We start from the raw sequence: 20,571 nt of genomic DNA, 5'->3' as shown, positions 1-20,571 counted from the left end.
TTCTCTTTACGAAGGGCGCCACCTACACTCGTGAAAAATTTAGGTTTCAAAAGAAATTAATGGTCTCAGTATCGTATTAATTTTCCCATAGACTTCTATAGTGAAGTGCATATTTTTAGGATTTTTAAAAAAATATGTAAATTGATTCAATAAAACTTTCACTTATGTAGCATTTCTAAGGACATGTGAAAAAATAATTTCCCGCAAAGAAAATAGGGTGAGTCCACAAAGATCGGACAGAAAAGTAGTCTTGAACTGTAAATAACCATTTTCCCTACTTTCACTTTCGTTTTGCATTCACTTAACCAACATTTTCAGTGAAACATTTTTATGTTATTATGTTAGATTTTCTTTTAAAAAAGATCTTCATCTTACAGTGTGATGTTTGCTCTATTTTATAAGTCATTATTCATATCTTTTGACAAAACATTAGTTTGTAGAGAGGCAAAAAGAAAATGCACTATATTTTTATAGCATCCATTTTTTGACGTACACCCGCTCAGGGATATGCAATACGATACTGGTACCTATTACTAATAAACATTTCAATATAATCATAAAAGTTGTTATTTTTCTGCTAGAGTATTCATTTTCATACTGAAAATTCAGAATATCATTGCCCTGCTACAAACATGAGTTTTCTATTAAAATTTTTATATAGGTACCCTATTCCAGGTATAAGACTAATATCTCAATGTTAGCCAGAAAATATTACTTTTGATAAAAAGCTGCTGCATTAGTCAAACAAAGCAAATTTGTGGTTTATTCTGACATGGTAGATACATAAGCTGTACTATAAGTTCCAAATCATTATTTAATCCCCACTTGTGAGTTCCATATATGGAAATATTAATATCTGAACCTCCTTTTTTGTCTTTAACTCATGGGAGTCTCTTGTTTAAAGTAAAGTATATGTACCAGTACAACCGTTTTAAACTATAGATATGGTCATTTCAATTTCAATAAATCCAGAAAAAATTATACCAATATCATAGTTTTAACAAAATATAGCTTTTCATATGCAGAAAATACAGATTTTAAGCCATTTTGGTACCCCAGGCAGATACAAATGGACCTCAATATGACAGGAAAAGGATTTTTTCTTTAAAACAGATAGCTATGATGCAAGAAAAATAGTTTACTGGTATAAATATTATAATAACATTTGTCTGCTTTAGATACTTTTTGAAAAAATTCAGTTTTTATATGAAAAAACACCATTATTTTTCTTGCTGCATTAGAATCTGTCCATTTGAACCACTAAAAAAAGTCCACTAAAAAAATGGCTGTTGACTTTTGTGACATTTCTGTGTTTAAATCAACCACACAGTTATATGGCCACTCATTTTAGCTATTTGAAAGAAAAACAAAAAATAAAAAAAATATTAATTTTTTCATATACAAGAGGCAATGTATGGAAAATGACTATTTTCATGTCCTAACCACATACTTAAAATGTGTTGTAACTTGAAAACTATCCTTTATGCAGGAGTATTACTTGCTTCAGGTTACCTGAATATAGATATGCTCATCATAAATAGTCAAGATAATAATTTTATTGAACTGATATCCTATGAATTCATGAAAAAAAAAATCATTTCCAAATTTGGTAAAGATTAACCATAAATGAAAAAAAACAGAGCTACCATAAAAAATCAGGTTCAAAAGTTGGCTAAATCATCTTAAAAGTGATACTTGCATTGGGGTACTACTTTTTCAGCTGATAAAGACCACTTGCTGAATATCCAACTTTACTTGAAAAACTGGCTTACTAGGTCTCAGTATCGTATTAATTTCCCCATAGACTTCTATAGTGAAGTGCATATTTTTAGGATTTTACAAAAAATATGTACATTGATTCAATAAACTTTCACTTATGTAGCATTTCTGAGGACGTGAAAAAATAATTTCCTGCAAAGAAAAAAGGGTGAGTCCACGAAGATCGGACAGAAAAGTAGTCTTGAACTATAAATAGCCATTTTCCCTACTTTCACTTTCATTTTGCACTCACCAGACCAACATTTTCAGTGAAACATTTTTATGTTATTATGTTAGATTTTCTTTTAAAAAAGATCTTCATCTTACAGTGTGACGTACACCCGCTCAGGGATATGCAATACGATACTGGTACCTATTACTAATAAACATTTCAATATAATCATAAAAGTTGTTATTTTTCTGCTAGAGTATTCATTTTCATACTGAAAATTCAGAATATCATTGCCCTGCTACAAACATGAGTTTTCTATTAAAATTTTTATATAGGTACCCTATTCCAGGTATAAGACTAATATCTCAATGTTAGCCAGAAAATATTACTTTTGATAAAAAGCTGCTGCATTAGTCAAACAAAGCAAATTTGTGGTTTATTCTGACATGGTAGATACATAAGCTGTACTATAAGTTCCAAATCATTATTTAATCCCCACTTGTGAGTTCCATATATGGAAATATTAATATCTGAACCTCCTTTTTTGTCTTTAACTCATGGGAGTCTCTTGTTTAAAGTAAAGTATATGTACCAGTACAACCGTTTTAAACTATAGATATGGTCATTTCAATTTCAATAAATCCAGAAAAAATTATACCAATGTCATAGTTTTAACAAAATATAGCTTTTCATATGCAGAAAATACAGATTTTAAGCCATTTTGGTACCCCAGGCAGATACAAATGGACCTCAATATGACAGGAAAAGGATTTTTTCTTTAAAACAGATAGCTATGATGCAAGAAAAATAGTTTACTGGTATAAATATTATAATAACATTTGTCTGCTTTAGATACTTTTTGAAAAAATTCAGTTTTTATATGAAAAAACACCATTATTTTTCTTGCTGCATTAGAATCTGTCCATTTGAACCACTAAAAAAAGTCCACTAAAAAAATGGCTGTTGACTTTTGTGACATTTCTGTGTTTAAATCAACCACACAGTTATATGGCCACTCATTTTAGCTATTTGAAAGAAAAACAAAAAATAAAAAAAATATTCATTTTTTCATATACAAGAGGCAATGTATGGAAAATGACTATTTTCATGTCCTAACCACATACTTAAAATGTGTTGTAACTTGAAAACTATCCTTTATGCAGGAGTATTACTTGCTTCAGGTTACCTGAATATAGATATGCTCATCATAAATAGTCAAGATAATAATTTTATTGAACTGATATCCTACGAATTCATGAAAAAAAAAATCATTTCCAAATTTGGTAAAGATTAACCATAAATGAAAAAAAACAGAGCTACCATAAAAAATCAGGTTCAAAAGTTGGCTAAATCATCTTAAAAGTGATACTTGCATTGGGGTACTACTTTTTCAGCTGATAAAGACCACTTGCTGAATATCCAACTTTACTTGAAAAACTGGCTTACTAGGTCTCAGTATCGTATTAATTTCCCCATAGACTTCTATAGTGAAGTGCATATTTTTAGGATTTTACAAAAAATATGTACATTGATTCAATAAACTTTCACTTATGTAGCATTTCTGAGGACATGTGAAAAAATAATTTCCTGCAAAGAAAAAAGGGTGAGTCCACGAAGATCGGACAGAAAAGTAGTCTTGAACTATAAATAGCCATTTTCCCTACTTTCACTTTCATTTTGCACTCACCAGACCAACATTTTCAGTGAAACATTTTTATGTTATTATGTTAGATTTTCTTTTAAAAAAGATCTTCATCTTACAGTGTGATGTTTGCTCTATTTTATAAGTCATTATTCATATCTTTTGACAAAACATTAGTTTGTAGAGAGGCAAAAAGAAAATGCACTATATTTTTATAGCATCCATTTTTTGACGTACACCTGCTCAGGGATATGCAATACGATACTGGTACCTATTACTAATATACATTTCAATATAATCATAAAAGTTGTTATTTTTCTGCTAGAGTATTCATTTTCATACTGAAAATTCAGAATATCATTGCCCTGCTACAAACATGAGTTTTCTATTAAAATTTTTATATAGGTACCCTATTCCAGGTATAAGACTAATATCTCAATGTTAGCCAGAAAATATTACTTTTGATAAAAAGCTGCTGCATTAGTCAAACAAAGCAAATTTGTGGTTTATTCTGACATGGTAGATACATAAGCTGTACTATAAGTTCCAAATCATTATTTAATCCCCACTTGTGAGTTCCATATATGGAAATATTAATATCTGAACCTCCTTTTTTGTCTTTAACTCATGGGAGTCTCTTGTTTAAAGTAAAGTATATGTACCAGTACAACCGTTTTAAACTATAGATATGGTCATTTCAATTTCAATAAATCCAGAAAAAATTATACCAATGTCATAGTTTTAACAAAATATAGCTTTTCATATGCAGAAAATACAGATTTTAAGCCATTTTGGTACCCCAGGCAGATACAAATGGACCTCAATATGACAGGAAAAGGATTTTTTCTTTAAAACAGATAGCTATGATGCAAGAAAAATAGTTTACTGGTATAAATATTATAATAACATTTGTCTGCTTTAGATACTTTTTGAAAAAATTCAGTTTTTATATGAAAAAACACCATTATTTTTCTTGCTGCATTAGAATCTGTCCATTTGAACCACTAAAAAAAGTCCACTAAAAAAATGGCTGTTGACTTTTGTGACATTTCTGTGTTTAAATCAACCACACAGTTATATGGCCACTCATTTTAGCTATTTGAAAGAAAAACAAAAAATAAAAAAAATATTCATTTTTTCATATACAAGAGGCAATGTATGGAAAATGACTATTTTCATGTCCTAACCACATACTTAAAATGTGTTGTAACTTGAAAACTATCCTTTATGCAGGAGTATTACTTGCTTCAGGTTACCTGAATATAGATATGCTCATCATAAATAGTCAAGATAATAATTTTATTGAACTGATATCCTATGAATTCATGAAAAAAAAAATCATTTCCAAATTTGGTAAAGATTAACCATAAATGAAAAAAAACAGAGCTACCATAAAAAATCAGGTTCAAAAGTTGGCTAAATCATCTTAAAAGTGATACTTGCATTGGGGTACTACTTTTTCAGCTGATAAAGACCACTTGCTGAATATCCAACTTTACTTGAAAAACTGGCTTACTAGGTCTCAGTATCGTATTAATTTCCCCATAGACTTCTATAGTGAAGTGCATATTTTTAGGATTTTACAAAAAATATGTACATTGATTCAATAAACTTTCACTTATGTAGCATTTCTGAGGACGTGAAAAAATAATTTCCTGCAAAGAAAAAAGGGTGAGTCCACGAAGATCGGACAGAAAAGTAGTCTTGAACTATAAATAGCCATTTTCCCTACTTTCACTTTCATTTTGCACTCACCAGACCAACATTTTCAGTGAAACATTTTTATGTTATTATGTTAGATTTTCTTTTAAAAAAGATCTTCATCTTACAGTGTGATGTTTGCTCTATTTTATAAGTCATTATTCATATCTTTTGACAAAACATTAGTTTGTAGAGAGGCAAAAAGAAAATGCACTATATTTTTATAGCATCCATTTTTTGACGTACACCCGCTCAGGGATATGCAATACGATACTGGTACCTATTACTAATATACATTTCAATATAATCATAAAAGTTGTTATTTTTCTGCTAGAGTATTCATTTTCATACTGAAAATTCAGAATATCATTGCCCTGCTACAAACATGAGTTTTCTATTAAAATTTTTATATAGGTACCCTATTCCAGGTATAAGACTAATATCTCAATGTTAGCCAGAAAATATTACTTTTGATAAAAAGCTGCTGCATTAGTCAAACAAAGCAAATTTGTGGTTTATTCTGACATGGTAGATACATAAGCTGTACTATAAGTTCCAAATCATTATTTAATCCCCACTTGTGAGTTCCATATATGGAAATATTAATATCTGAACCTCCTTTTTTGTCTTTAACTCATGGGAGTCTCTTGTTTAAAGTAAAGTATATGTACCAGTACAACCGTTTTAAACTATAGATATGGTCATTTCAATTTCAATAAATCCAGAAAAAATTATACCAATGTCATAGTTTTAACAAAATATAGCTTTTCATATGCAGAAAATACAGATTTTAAGCCATTTTGGTACCCCAGGCAGATACAAATGGACCTCAATATGACAGGAAAAGGATTTTTTCTTTAAAACAGATAGCTATGATGCAAGAAAAATAGTTTACTGGTATAAATATTATAATAACATTTGTCTGCTTTAGATACTTTTTGAAAAAATTCAGTTTTTATATGAAAAAACACCATTATTTTTCTTGCTGCATTAGAATCTGTCCATTTGAACCACTAAAAAAAGTCCACTAAAAAAATGGCTGTTGACTTTTGTGACAATTCTGTGTTTAAATCAACCACACAGTTATATGGCCACTCATTTTAGCTATTTGAAAGAAAAACAAAAAATAAAAAAAATATTCATTTTTTCATATACAAGAGGCAATGTATGGAAAATGACTATTTTCATGTCCTAACCACATACTTAAAATGTGTTGTAACTTGAAAACTATCCTTTATGCAGGAGTATTACTTGCTTCAGGTTACCTGAATATAGATATGCTCATCATAAATAGTCAAGATAATAATTTTATTGAACTGATATCCTACGAATTCATGAAAAAAAAATCATTTCCAAATTTGGTAAAGATTAACCATAAATGAAAAAAAACAGAGCTACCATAAAAAATCAGGTTCAAAAGTTGGCTAAATCATCTTAAAAGTGATACTTGCATTGGGGTACTACTTTTTCAGCTGATAAAGACCACTTGCTGAATATCCAACTTTACTTGAAAAACTGGCTTACTAGGTCTCAGTATCGTATTAATTTCCCCATAGACTTCTATAGTGAAGTGCATATTTTTAGGATTTTACAAAAAATATGTACATTGATTCAATAAACTTTCACTTATGTAGCATTTCTGAGGACATGTGAAAAAATAATTTCCTGCAAAGAAAAAAGGGTGAGTCCACGAAGATCGGACAGAAAAGTAGTCTTGAACTATAAATAGCCATTTTCCCTACTTTCACTTTCGTTTTGCACTCACCAGACCAACATTTTCAGTGAAACATTTTTATGTTATTATGTTAGATTTTCTTTTAAAAAAGATCTTCATCTTACAGTGTGATGTTTGCTCTATTTTATAAGTCATTATTCATATCTTTTGACAAAACATTAGTTTGTAGAGAGGCAAAAAGAAAATGCACTATATTTTTATAGCATCCATTTTTTGACGTACACCTGCTCAGGGATATGCAATACGATACTGGTACCTAATGGTACAAGATCACAATTAATTCCCCTTGACTTTTCGTTGTATACAAATATAGTGTGTTTTTCCTGATTTTTTTCTTTGCTGTCATAAACTTTATTGCTTAATATTAACTGCAGAAATGTAGGGCAAGGATCAAATTTACAAGGGATTTTTTTTTTCATTCTGTAATTTTTTGTAGAAGTTGTGATTTGGTCCTATGGAAGAAGGTCAAAATTTAGGACATTTGGCAGTGGTCACTTTTCATGTCTAGGGGGTCTCCGAAGCAAAGTTGCTAAAAATAAAAAATGATGGTGAATTTTTCGGGCACTCTTATAGAAATCTGCTTTTATACATGCTTCCAAATTGGTGAAGTTTGAATAAGTTTGAAACGGTGGAATTTTTTTTATATGTCAAGATGGGTCTGTTGAAATGCACTACGAAATTAATTGTGTCCTCGTACCTATTGACACATTTTAAACAAAATTAGTGAAAATTTAACTGGAACATCACCGAATTTAACCGAGAACAATGTCAAATTTAATTAGGAACAAGTTCGAATTTATTTGGGAACAACCTCAAATTTAAATACGCTGTGTATCCTGGCACAAGACCGCAATTAATTTTCAAGTGCATTTCAATATACACATTTGAGCAGATTAAAAAAATTCCACCGGCGCAAACTGAATGAAACTTCTCTGGCCTAAAGATATGTACAAACAGGATTTTATATATAAATTGTAGAAAATTTTACCATCATTTTCTGAAATTAATACATATAATTCAGAGATGGGGTAAACATGACAAATGAACTGAGTTAAAAGTCCTAAATTTTAACCTTCTTCCACTGAACCAAATCACAACTTTTAGTCAGAATTGATTAATGAAAAAAAATCTCATGTAATTTTAACCTATTTTCTACCAATTAGAGGCAAAACTTCAGCAAATAAGTTTCCAGTAAAAATATGAAAAAATGTGGAAGGTACCTACTACCAAAGTTGGAACTATATTCGTATACAAGAAAAACCAAGGGGAATTAATTGTGTTCTCGTACCTATTAGATCAATAAATGTGCCCAATTTGAATAAAAACTGCACTCATGTCAAGATGAACCTTTTTTGACTTCAAGTACAAAGTTTCATCATGATTAGTTGAAAAATATATGTTACAGCAAATTTAGTATCAGTGGTACATTGCATGACTCGCATGTCCAATGGTCGAAGGAAATAAGGCCCCTCTAAAATGTACATTTTTTTTAAATGCAATATTTTTGTGATTTTTTACATTGGTTGCATCATATTATGTGTATTTGATGCAATAAAGTTCAGTTTACTCAAGTTCCAGCTGCTTTAAGGCCAAAAATTGGGTTTTTATACATGCGACCATGGTCAATGCACTTTTAGACCATGTATAGGGGTACACATATGAAAACTCATTTTATGATGCTGACAATGACTTAAATTGATCAACTTCAAAAATAAAGTGGTCTACACATATCAAATGTACATTGAAAACAATAAGAAGTTGTTTCAAAGCTAAAACTGTCACTCCAGATCAATTTAAACCAGACCTGTACAGAGCTTGTTCAAGTGCGATTGTGTCTGATATTAAACGTTAGCCTTTATTTGGGTTTTGAATGATGAAAAATCTGAAACAAATGTAAGATAATGTAAGGTTCTAAGCTTATCAGGTACATAAGCAGACAGTCAGCTGTACTTTTCCAGTTTTTTCTACAAAAAATTTCATTTTTGAAACCTTATAGTGTATGCGGAACTCTAAAATTAGGTGTTTTTTAGACATCACAAGGTATATACATGTAGTGACTTACATTAGATGCATGAATATCAATGGAATGAATATATTAGGTTTTTTTCACATTATTTATATTATTTACTAGCAAATACAAAAGATTCAGACCAATAAAACACATATCTGTGATTTTATAGATCCTAAGACAAGGCTGTGAAAACCCCAGATTTTGCCATATTTCATTGACTGGGTTCATAAAAATTACACTAAATTGTCAGATTTCTGCCTAAACCTTGTTCATAAAGTATGTTTTTTGTTGATTTGATGTTCCTAGTGTATAGTTAGAGGAGAAAAACTCAAAGCTGTACAATATTTTCCCCACTGGTCTATATTTCATACCTAGCACCTTAGCAAAAGTGCAATTTCAATGGAAAATCCCATAGAAACCTTTTTTTTTTATTTTAATTTCAGAAAATAGAGAATAAAGGGCAAAATCTTATTATTTCATGTAGATTTACTGAATTCTTGAAAATAAACACCAAATTACCCCCAGCAAATACTAGCAAATACAATTTCTGATACCCTGGCAACCCCCTTATTAGGCACGAGACCGCAATTAATTTTCAAGTGCATTTCAATATACACATTTGAGCAGATTAAAAAAATTCCACCGGCGCAAACTGAATAAAACTTCTCTGGCCTAAAGATATGTACAAACAGGATTTTATATATAAATTGTAGACAAATTTACACTATTTTCTGAAATTAATACATATAATTCGGAGATGGGGTAAACATGACAAATGAACTGAGTTAAAAGTCCTAAATTTTAACCTTCTTCCACTGAACCAAATCACAACTTTTAGTCAGAATTGATTAATGAAAAAAAATCCCATGTAATTTTAACCTATTTTCTACCAATTAGAGGCAAAACTTCAGCAAATAAGTTTCCAGTAAAAATATGAAAAAATGTGGAAGGTACCTACTACCAAAGTTGGAACTATATTCGTATACAACGAAAACCAAGGGGAAATTAATTGTGTTCTAGTACCTCCTTATTTTATCGTACACACCGAATTTTATCAGGAATATCAGAATTTTAAATCGATAGTCTAATTTAATTATTTTATACTAATTTCAACGGCACATGTCAGAATTCGGAACATCGCATTTAATATGTAAATCCTAAAAATTAGGTATTTCTCTTTTAAATTCGGTAAAACGTGAGGAAATTAGGCATTTTTAATGACCAGTGTGGGTATCAAATGAACTATTTCACACGGTTATACACTACACTCAGTGACTTGTTTCTCTAACAATCAAGTCGGATATTTTAATCCGTGTAGGTCGGTAAAAAACTGCCAGTCAGATTTTTTCACAGTGAAATGTCAGTGATACACAGAAGTTAATCTCATTGTTCTCCGCCAACAGTATGGATGTTATTACCCGAGCTCCCAGATCACTGACTTCCAAAATTCATTGGGGACCCCTGAAAAGCACAACGGGAGTCAGGGGGACTTGTGAAAATTCTTAATCCAATTGGCGAAATCTATACTAGTAACACAGGTCAATAGTTGGTCTGTCCAGCTTTAATCCAAGCCATTGGCACAATAAAACACCGGTTGAGACAATTAGCTCATGGTATTAACAATTGACAAAGTATACTTGTAATGTGAAAATTGTGAAAAAGACATTTATCGTTGATATATACTTCATAATTGTCTGTATTGAGAACTTAATAATTAATTGTAGTCCATTTGGTGACTAGACATAAATCAGAGACATTGTATACAATGTGTTCATTTAAATTTCTAAAAATGGACAACTACATTGTATATATGTACCTGGTGGTTCATCAAGGGATTATTTTTAAACAAATAAACATAGGTCAGCATCAATTTAAGTTTGAAATTGTTTAACAAAACTTATCATTAAGATAAAGATAAATGTACTTAAAATTTGAAAATACTTTAAATACATTTTGTAAGAAATGTCTAAGAGTTAACTTGAAGCATTTTCAGTGGTTCAACTTACATGTATGTGTTACAGAACCATTCCACTCTGAGTGTAGACTACACTCAAGAGTGGAATGGTTCTCTAATACTTAAGTTGGTCCACTAAAAATGCTTCAAGAATCTTCAATCTATCAATCAAGAGAAACCATATACACTACTAGTATATATGTCTTCTCGTGATTAGTAAATGGAAGACTTTTCAATCCTGCAAAAATGCAACATCGTCGGTGTATGGACAGTGGGAATTTAATTGCAGACACCTTGAGGCCAAATTACGGACACTTTTTCAAACAGCACTCATACACAACATGCAAATAATTGAGCTATACGCCTTTGGATAACAACTTTTTAAATTTATTTGCTTTGTTTAACTGTTACACTAGTCACTTACATGTATTTACATGTACAATATGTAACCTTGTTTAACTCTTTTATTTATAAATACAATTCCTGATCTTGTACTCAGTTATATGTACAATTTTTTAAAAAGATTACTTGAAGATCTCATGTAACTCTTTTTCTTATAAATACTGTCTGTAAATCATGCATTAGATGAAATAAAACTGATTAATTGAATAATTTACTGACTAACTGACCATGTTATTTGGCACACAAACAAAAAATATGCACTGTACTAATACTAGTACATGTAAATGTACATTTAAAGGAGCAACCTGGACTCCACTAAAAACTGTGAGTATGGACAATGTGCACCAGTAGGGTAAGCATCCTCTGCTTGTCGTGAAACAGCCACCTACATGAAGTTGCTCATATGATGTCACATCAAGTGGTAAAAAGGTATACAGTATAGATTTATTAATTTCAGTTACAAATGTGGATCAAAAATATGGATTAATTGGTTGATAAATTGTACCATTCACAAATTCTTAAATTAAATAATTACTGGTTACATGAAGACATTAGGATTCATTTTTGCTATGTATATGAAGATAATCATCGCCTTTATCACACAGACCATTAAGACACCAAAAAATGTATAAATGCAAATCAACAAATCAAACAGTTATGAAAAACAATAATTGTTGTTCTGCATACTGTGAAAGTACTATTGTTCGTTGGGTACCAATTTTCGTGGTTTTCGTGGATAAGCCAAACCACGAAATTGGGTTCCCAATGAAAAGGAGAATCCCATTAATGTGTATACTGAAAACCTCAAAACCATGAATTCAAGAATCCACAAACTTTCGTATCCATGAAAATTGGTATCCACGAATTAAAGTACTTTCACAGTATTAGATTATGCCAAGAAACCTGATAATCTAGTTTTTTCAGTTCTCCGTCTTAACTTTTTGCCCTTTTTATTTTTACTTTTAGATGCATTTGGTGATTCAAGTTCAAGCTTCTTTGCTTCCCTCTCAGCCTTTCTTAGTTTATTTTCTGCATTTTTCTTCTCTCTTTCCTCTTTATTCTGTTGAAGCAGTAGTTTTTCCTTAACCACCTCTTCACTGGCTAACAACAGATGTGATTGTTTAGAACCATAATTTGATTTCTTTGATTTAGTTACAGCACTATCATTTACTTGAACATTTGATTCGACCCGGGGAAACAAAGAATGAACTCTCATCTAGCTCTACAGTTTCATTCTTGTCTGTAGTACCAACAACCTGTGTCTTGTCTTGTAAGATAAGTTGGAGTTAAGCTTCAGTGTTTTCCATAGTTACATTTTATATGTAGTTCTATCTTGTACTGGTACTTGCGGTTGCAGTAGATTAAGGTGTAGAGATTTTATCTTTGTTTTCAAAAGCCTCACTTCGTAGATAGGCCTCTGACAGTATGGCAAGTGGATTAAAGGGGCATATCCCACATGCCCTAAATTCCCTTTTTATGTTATCAATGCTAAGGGCTAAGTTCCATGCAGCTTTAAATAAACTTGGAAATGTCCATTTGTTAACTTTGTGGAGCATATTCTCCTGTAGGAACTCTGTGGAGCATATTCTCCTGTATGAACATACTTCGTCATATTGTTTATTGAAAAGACCAAACAATGATTGATCTAATAGTTGAGTAATGTACATTTTATGGTGTGAGGTGGTAAAGATAATATAACAATGTTTTGTTTTCTTCCCTCTTGTATTAGTGTGAGTGATTCATGTGACAAGTGTCTGTCAAGGATCAACAATTGTGGTCAATCCTCCCTGCATTGCTTGATAAATAGATTTTTTAACCACTTTTCACCAGTTCTATTGTGCATCCACCCATTTTCTTGGTAGTCCTACCTTGTTCTGTCTGGAGCATCTGTCATGTTAAATCCAAAAAGTGACCTTTCTGTTTTGCCTTGAACAACAATCAATGGACTCATCTTGTGTCCTTCAGCATAAACACATGCTACTATTGTAACATGAGTGCTCATTTCACTTGTTCTTCCAATGACATTCCTGGTGCCTTTCTCATCTACACTCTCACTGGTTCGTGCTCAAGACTTGCCAGTCTCGTCCATATTCCAAATGACTTTCTGTTGATCTTTAATCTGTTTTGAAGTAAGGACTAAGTCTTCTGATGCCTTGAAATATTCTTCAACCTTCTGTTTGTTCATCATCTTGCAGCGTAAGGAGCCAGTTTTCCACACTTTTTAGCTCACCTGGCCAAAGGCCATGTGAGCTTTTGCCATCACTTGGCGTCCGTCGTCCGTCGTCCGTCGTCCGTCCGTCGTCCGTCCGTAAACTTTTACATTTCAATCTTCTTCTCTGAAACCACAGGGCCAAATAAAACCAAACTTGACACAAATGTTCACTGGTATGATGGGATGAAAGTTTGTGATTTTGGTGCCGATCGGAAATTCAAGATGGCCGCCACCGAGGATCTTAGTTTAACATTGGACCCTATGGGAGAAACATGTAAAAATCTTCTTCTCGGAAACCACTTGACCAAATTAAACAAAACTTGACACAAATGTTCACTGATATGAGCGAATGAAAGTTTGTGATTTTGGTGCCAATCGGAAATTCAAAATGGCCGCCACCGAGGATCTTAGTTTAACATTGGACCCTATGGGAAAAACATGTAAACATCTTCTTCTCGGAAACCACTTGACCAAATTAAACAAAACTTGACACTATTAAATGTTCACTGATATGAGGGGATGAAAGTTTGTGATTTTGGTGGCGATCAGAAATTCAAGATGGTCGCCACCGAGGATCTTAGTTTAACATTGGACCCTATGGGAAAAACATGTAAAAATCTTCTTTTCGGAAACCGCTTGACCAAATTAAACAAAACTTGACACAAATGTTCACTTTTATGAAGGGATGTAAGTTTGTGATTTTGGTGCCAATCGGAAATTCAAAATGGCCGCCACCGAGGATCTTACTTTAACATTGGACCCTATGAGAAAAACATGTAAAAATCTTTTTCTCGGAAACCGCTTGACCAAATGAAACAAAACTGGAAACAAATGATCGTTGGCATGAGGAGATGAAAGCTTGTGATTCTTTTGCCATTTCAAAATGGCTGCCACTGTGGATCTTAACTTAACCAAAGTTTCCGCTCGAGAAAATATACATCTAGAGGGCGCCACATGATCTTCAACAAGTGGGAAATTTCCTCCATGTAGCAAGCTCTAAATTGCCCCAATAAAAACAAAGTGGATAAATCAGTGAACACAATACTGAGGGGGGGCTGGAGGGGGTCTGATCCCGGAATCCCGACTTTATTTTTACTAAATCCCGAAATCCCGAACAACAAAGGAACTTAAAAACTGCTAAAATCCCGATTCCCGGTGGATTTATTTCCCTAAATCCCGGGCTTAATTCTCAGAAATCCCGAAATCCTGAGCTTAAAAACCTCTGATCCCAGCATCCCGAAAAAGGTCCGGCCCTTCCTCAATACTATATCAGTTTATCATTTATGGTAAGAAACTAAAATGTTTAAAAAAAAGACAACTACATGCCAGTGACTATATTTCCTGCCTTGGGACAGGCGCAAACAATATGCAGCGGGGTTAAACTAGTTTTGTTGGATCCAAACCCTCCCCCTCTATACGGTCAAAGGCTAAAATAAATACAAAGTTAGACACACAGTAAAAATCAACCTGAAATACATCCAATTCATTAGAAAAGTACCTCAACAATTATTAACAATAACATAGAAGACAAACAAATGAGGTATAAACAATGAATGCTCGCAGTTACTGAAGGCAAGCTCAGGACACAAATAAGGATGACAAATCTTCAAGCCTCCCAACACAAAAAATATCAGTTACAAAACTTCCAAAGGATTTAGAACTGCAACATCATAGACTATGTTGGTCTAGCAAGAAGTTGTGCAATGACTAAAATGCTAAAATATGAATGATTAAGTTATAATGTAATGATCTAATAAGAGTATCAATATTTTTTCCTACAAAGACAAGATTTAATGATCTGACAACAATGTCGAATTTATATCCTTTATGAATCAGTCTATTTAAATAATTCTTAAGATTTGATGGACATTGTTTGCATTTATGTGCCTTGTAAACTATATTTCCATACAAAACTGGATGTGAAATGCCTAGTTTAATAAGATTAGTTTTTTAGCAAAGTAATCATGTTGGAGGCTAAGAAACGCTGTGTTTTGCAGAAATTTCATGGATTCCGCAAAACAATGGCAATTTCTGCATTTTTAAAGGCCTGGTTCCGGATTTTAGTATGTTGGGGTTACAAACTATGCATTATGTCCCCTTTCCAACCTGTCCCATGCAATAATTCCTGTTTACCAATGCTTTAAATTGCAAGAAAATCTTCATCTAAGGAAAATTCCTTGTAAATTTACGCAAAATTATATGAAATATTTAGCAAGTAATTAAACCAGGTGAGCGATACAGGCTCACGTGAGCCTCTGGTTTTGTAATGCTTTTACCAATTCATTTCATCTTTTATATGGAGTCTTACTATGAGAAGTTACAGATTAAGTTCAAAAGAATAATTAAGGCAACAAAGGTTTTAGCGGTAATTGAAAGAATGCAATCCAAGGACAGAGACCAGACGTTGAAAACAGACATACACAACAAAGAACATGAAGTAACTAAAATCATACATACAAAGTAACAAAAGTAAATAAAGAATTTGGACTCCACTAAAAACTGGGAACATAGATCAGTTGCACCGGTAGGTTAAGCTCCTCTGCTTTTCTAGAAACACACACCGAGTTGCTCATAAAAAGTCAAGTCCGAGGTAGACAAACGAGGAAAGGAAAATTATGACAGTCATTGAATAAATCAGTTTTCATGGTGCAGATGGGTATACCATAACAATCCATGAGTTCATGATGACGACCATAAAACTTCTCTTGTGATGACTTCAGTTTTGTACAAAGGAAAATAATGCTGTTCCAGAAGCTTATTTGTTAGAATTCTAGCACTATACAAAAAGTCCACTAAAAACTGGGAGCATGGATCAGGTGTACTGGTAGGGTTAGGGATGATCAGTTAATCTAGTACTTATTGTCATTCCTATGTAGTTTTGACTATACCAATACAAAGTATTAGTAAGCAAGAGCAATTTACATTTTTACAGAATCATTATCAAAAGAATTTTTAGTGAGAGATGTCAATTCTAAAACTAGCCTCTCATACATTTTCCAAAGACATTAAATTTTGGAATTGCTCTTGTTCTGTGAAGTGCCACAGAAAATGAGAGAAAAATTATGTACATTGTATACAGAACTTGAGCATATAGGGCAAGATGTGATGTTCTGTCAAATTTAAAACTGACGCTATTCTATTAATCAGCGACACTAGTCAATAATGTAATGTTATTAGATATTGCCAATATTTCTTAAGATCATGACGGTAGCGGTGCTAGCCTGAGATGCAAAATTATCAGACAATAGGAACAATTGAAAATTGATAAAGTTGCCGATAAACATGTATCTGAGAAGGATGATGTGACTTCCTGTAGGCACATGTAGATGTATTTATATGTTGCTATAATTAGATCAAAAATCCAATTTTGCATGGGTTGTTGAATTCATCAAGTATACTTGTCATGAAATGCATTAAATAAAACTTGGATGTACAACCAAAATCAATCAATCAATCTTGCATATTTTGCCCATTACTGTCACTTGTAACAAACATGTGGGTTATGTGTTTTTTTTTTTACAGAGCAAAGAAATCACTTTCCGTGGTCATGGAGATAGTGTGGACCAATTATGCTGGCACCCTAAGAATCCTGATATGCTTGTAACTGCTAGTGGGGACAAGACAGTCAGGTTGTGGGATGCTAGAAACAATAAAGCTGTAGCTACTGTCAACACTAAAGGTAACATCAGCACAGGACAGATTGATATGTTCATTGTATATTTAGTATTTTTTATTCCCTATTTCTTATATACAGGTAAAAATTTTTCCCAGTTTCCCTTTGAAATGATCTTGTATTAATTATATACATGTATATATTTTTTAAATTGTAAAATTTTTAGAGAAGAATATATTGCATGTTACACAAATGTAGATGTATCTAGTTTAGTTCTAAACTCAGTTGTTTATTCTCTGATATGTTGTCAGCAGCATCAATGTATAGTACATTGATTTATGATTTTATTTCTAAATCCGTTTATTGAAAGTTTTGTTCCACCAGTATTTGATTTGATTTATATCATCTGTCTTTTATGATATCCAAGGCTGCTATGATTTATAACAATAGTTAAATTCACTTGCATGATCACTGTATAAGTTAAAATATCTTTTTTTATAGGGGAAAATATCAATATATGTTGGTCTCCTGATGGTACAACTATAGCTGTAGGTAACAAAGAAGATTTAATCACATTTATAGATGTTAGATCTCATCGGTCCAAGGCAGAGGAACAGTTTAAGTTTGAGATCAATGAGATCTCTTGGAATAATGATGGTGATCTGTTTTTCCTTACCAGTGGCCAAGGCAGCATCCATATCATGAGGTACATTGTACTTAACATGACCAAAGACTTTTCATGCTACATTGATGTTCACATATGCACAGTATTTTTAATACTGATTTACTTTTTTAGTGATACTTCTTTTCTTTAAAGGACTTTTCATGTTTAAAGCTTGTTAGCTCAACTATTTAGCCATTCAATAGAATGTACTTTAGAAAGGAATATATAAAGGATGATAATTTATTTTGAGCAGTGATCCTTCATTTGCATAAATCAATATTTCTTGTTGATTTGTTAAAGAATATCTTAAATAATATTTTCATAATAAAAATTTGATAATATTGTAGCAGATAATAAAACATAAACTTTATATGTTTAACTGCTGTTAATATTAGATATGATATGAAATACATTTAAGATGATTTATACTGGTGTATATACACATTTATGTGATGACTTGATGTATTAGAACTAAATAACATACCACAAAATTTCCAAATTCCCTTTTTTCCACCATGTGAAAAAATGATGGAAGGGAAATCTCCGACACCTTTTTTGTCAAAAGTTTTAGGTTACCAAAAATAAAAGCAATTTTGAAGGGACAAGCCCCCAATAGGATAGGATGTGATACTTTTTTTTAAAAGAGTCATAGTTTTAAGCTATTTTTAACACTGAATTTTCTAATCACTTTGACATATTACACTGTAATAATAATTGATAATTGCCAATACTATTTAAATGGGTTTTGTTTAAAATTATTTTTTTATTTTGTCGTAATTTTTAAAAGTTGGCTGTTTTTACTGTTTGATACTAGCTATATAGTATGATGGTTCGATTATCTATTTATGTGGAAAAAAAAGAAACTACTTATCATAATGTCAATATGAATAACATACAGAAAATTTTAAGTGACATCTTTCCCAATGCATGGATCACAAGGCTGTATTATGCGACTCTTGACTATTTAAAATTATTTGTTATGATTTGAATCGTTTTTATCCTTTATGATTGTGGATAGTTGTTAAATTGATGTGTATCTTGAGATGTACATAAATCTGTTTCTTCTCACTACATGCCTCACAGTAATATTAGTGTACCAATGTTTTTCAAATGATACAAGTAGCTGTGTGTACCTGCTGTAAACCAAAAAATTTTCGTGTGATATAAACTTTCGCGGTTTTTGGGACCCTGTGAAAGTCGCGAAAGTTTATATCCTCGAACAAGTCGGGGAAATTGGATTGATCTGGTTGGGTGTCCTTTGTAGAATTTTTCCATCGAATTTTCAACTTCTGGTTGATCAAATACATTTATCTTTCTTTGATTTTAATTTTCGTCTTAATACCTGGAAAAAAGGAAGATAGGTATATAAAATATTTATTTTTAATTCACAATAAAATAATGTTTTGAAGCATTAAAATCATTCACCCATAAATATCGATAGGCAGTGGATAAGACAAAGCCAATAACATTAACTATACAATAAATGGCGGTTCCCCATCAAATAGAAGGGATATCCATAGGAAGAGCCTGGTGCGGGTCCGGATGTCAAAAGAATAGGCCCGCAGCAGCTCTAAGCTTGTCGTAAAAGGTGACTAAATAGTGCTCAGAATCCTAGCTGGGGGCTAGGGTGCTCTGCCCACAGAGCAACTGGGTTGTGTGCCCTAGGTGGTGGAATGGGGTATCCCTGGCGTGCGACATGCTGGGGTATAAAACGGAAAACCTGACCGCAAACCATAGTGGTGCACCATGTTAGGAAAGATGCCACGTTCCTCACACGTGAAAGAACCCTGCTTTGGTATTTGATAGGAGTAGGAACCTTTGCGCTCCGCCACAGGAGGCTAAATTGCTCGACCCTATCTATCCCTCCTTTTTTCTAGTGGAATCAAAATTTGTCGACCCTATTACCCTTGTGTCCCATCCCTTTTTTCATATCATCATTTCATGTTCATTTTATCATCCATTTCATTTTCATCACCTGAATATGGCTGAAATATTGCTGCTTGGGCATTAAACCCCAACAATCAATCAATCAATCCATAGGAAGACATGACAAGACAAAGAAAAAGTCATTTTAATTTGTATTTTATTTGACAAGATAGTCGTAGATCCGCGAATATTAATTTTCAGTGATGTCAGTATTGCAAAAATTAGTATCCACGAATCAGTCCATTGACTAAAATTCTTGAAAGTTTACTAAGGTGAATATTAGTTGGTTTACAGTATACATAATGTAAATCACAGCAAAATTAAAAGTGGCAGTCGCTGCTTCTCTGCCAAGCATATAATATATTGGGACAGAGTGATATTCACTCTATTCCCTGAACTGTTTGGCTCAGATTCAGAATCATGTTACTGCCATATGACGTTAAAACATAATCAATCAATTAATCAATCACAAGGTATGTAACATGTATTCATCTGTTTTATAACTGTAGCTATCCCGAGCTGAAGATGCAGCATGTACTGAATGCACACCCAGCTAACTGTATCTGTATAGAATTTGACCCTACTGGCAAGTATTTTGCCACAGGGAGTGCTGATGCTCTATGTAGTTTGTGGGAAGTTGACGAACTTGCTTGTGTCAGAACATTTTCCAGGTTTGTATAGTGCCAATTTAATTACTGGTTCATGGTGAGAAATCAAAGATAGATTAAATATTAAATTTTTATTGAAACTGCCAGGTCTATAATCGTTTTAGTTAGAATAT

The 20,571-nt window shown here is 32.4% G+C and overlaps 1 protein-coding gene and 1 pseudogene across 1 annotated transcript in view; one reads left to right on the top strand and one right to left on the bottom strand.

Moving 5' to 3' along the window:
• LOC148620961 (THO complex subunit 3-like) overlaps positions 1-20,571 on the top strand; it is a 34,231-nt gene that overhangs the window by 8,659 nt on the left and 5,001 nt on the right. The window contains exons 2-4 of the mRNA XM_088574892.1: positions 17,110-17,266; positions 17,702-17,906; positions 20,300-20,461. Of these exons, the coding sequence (XP_088431018.1) occupies positions 17,110-17,266; positions 17,702-17,906; positions 20,300-20,461 (524 nt within the window). The remainder of the gene's footprint in view (positions 1-17,109; positions 17,267-17,701; positions 17,907-20,299; positions 20,462-20,571) is intronic.
• Positions 12,241-13,596, bottom strand: LOC148620962 (uncharacterized; annotated as a pseudogene).

This window comes from Perna viridis, chromosome 3 (assembly GCF_037379345.1).
Source record: "Perna viridis isolate PV_CMFRI_1.1 ecotype Kerala chromosome 3, ASM3737934v1, whole genome shotgun sequence".
NCBI lineage: Eukaryota > Metazoa > Mollusca > Bivalvia > Mytilida > Mytilidae > Perna > Perna viridis.
The sequence above is the reverse complement of the archived record's forward strand: the minus strand, read 5'-3'. Positions and strand labels throughout refer to the sequence as shown.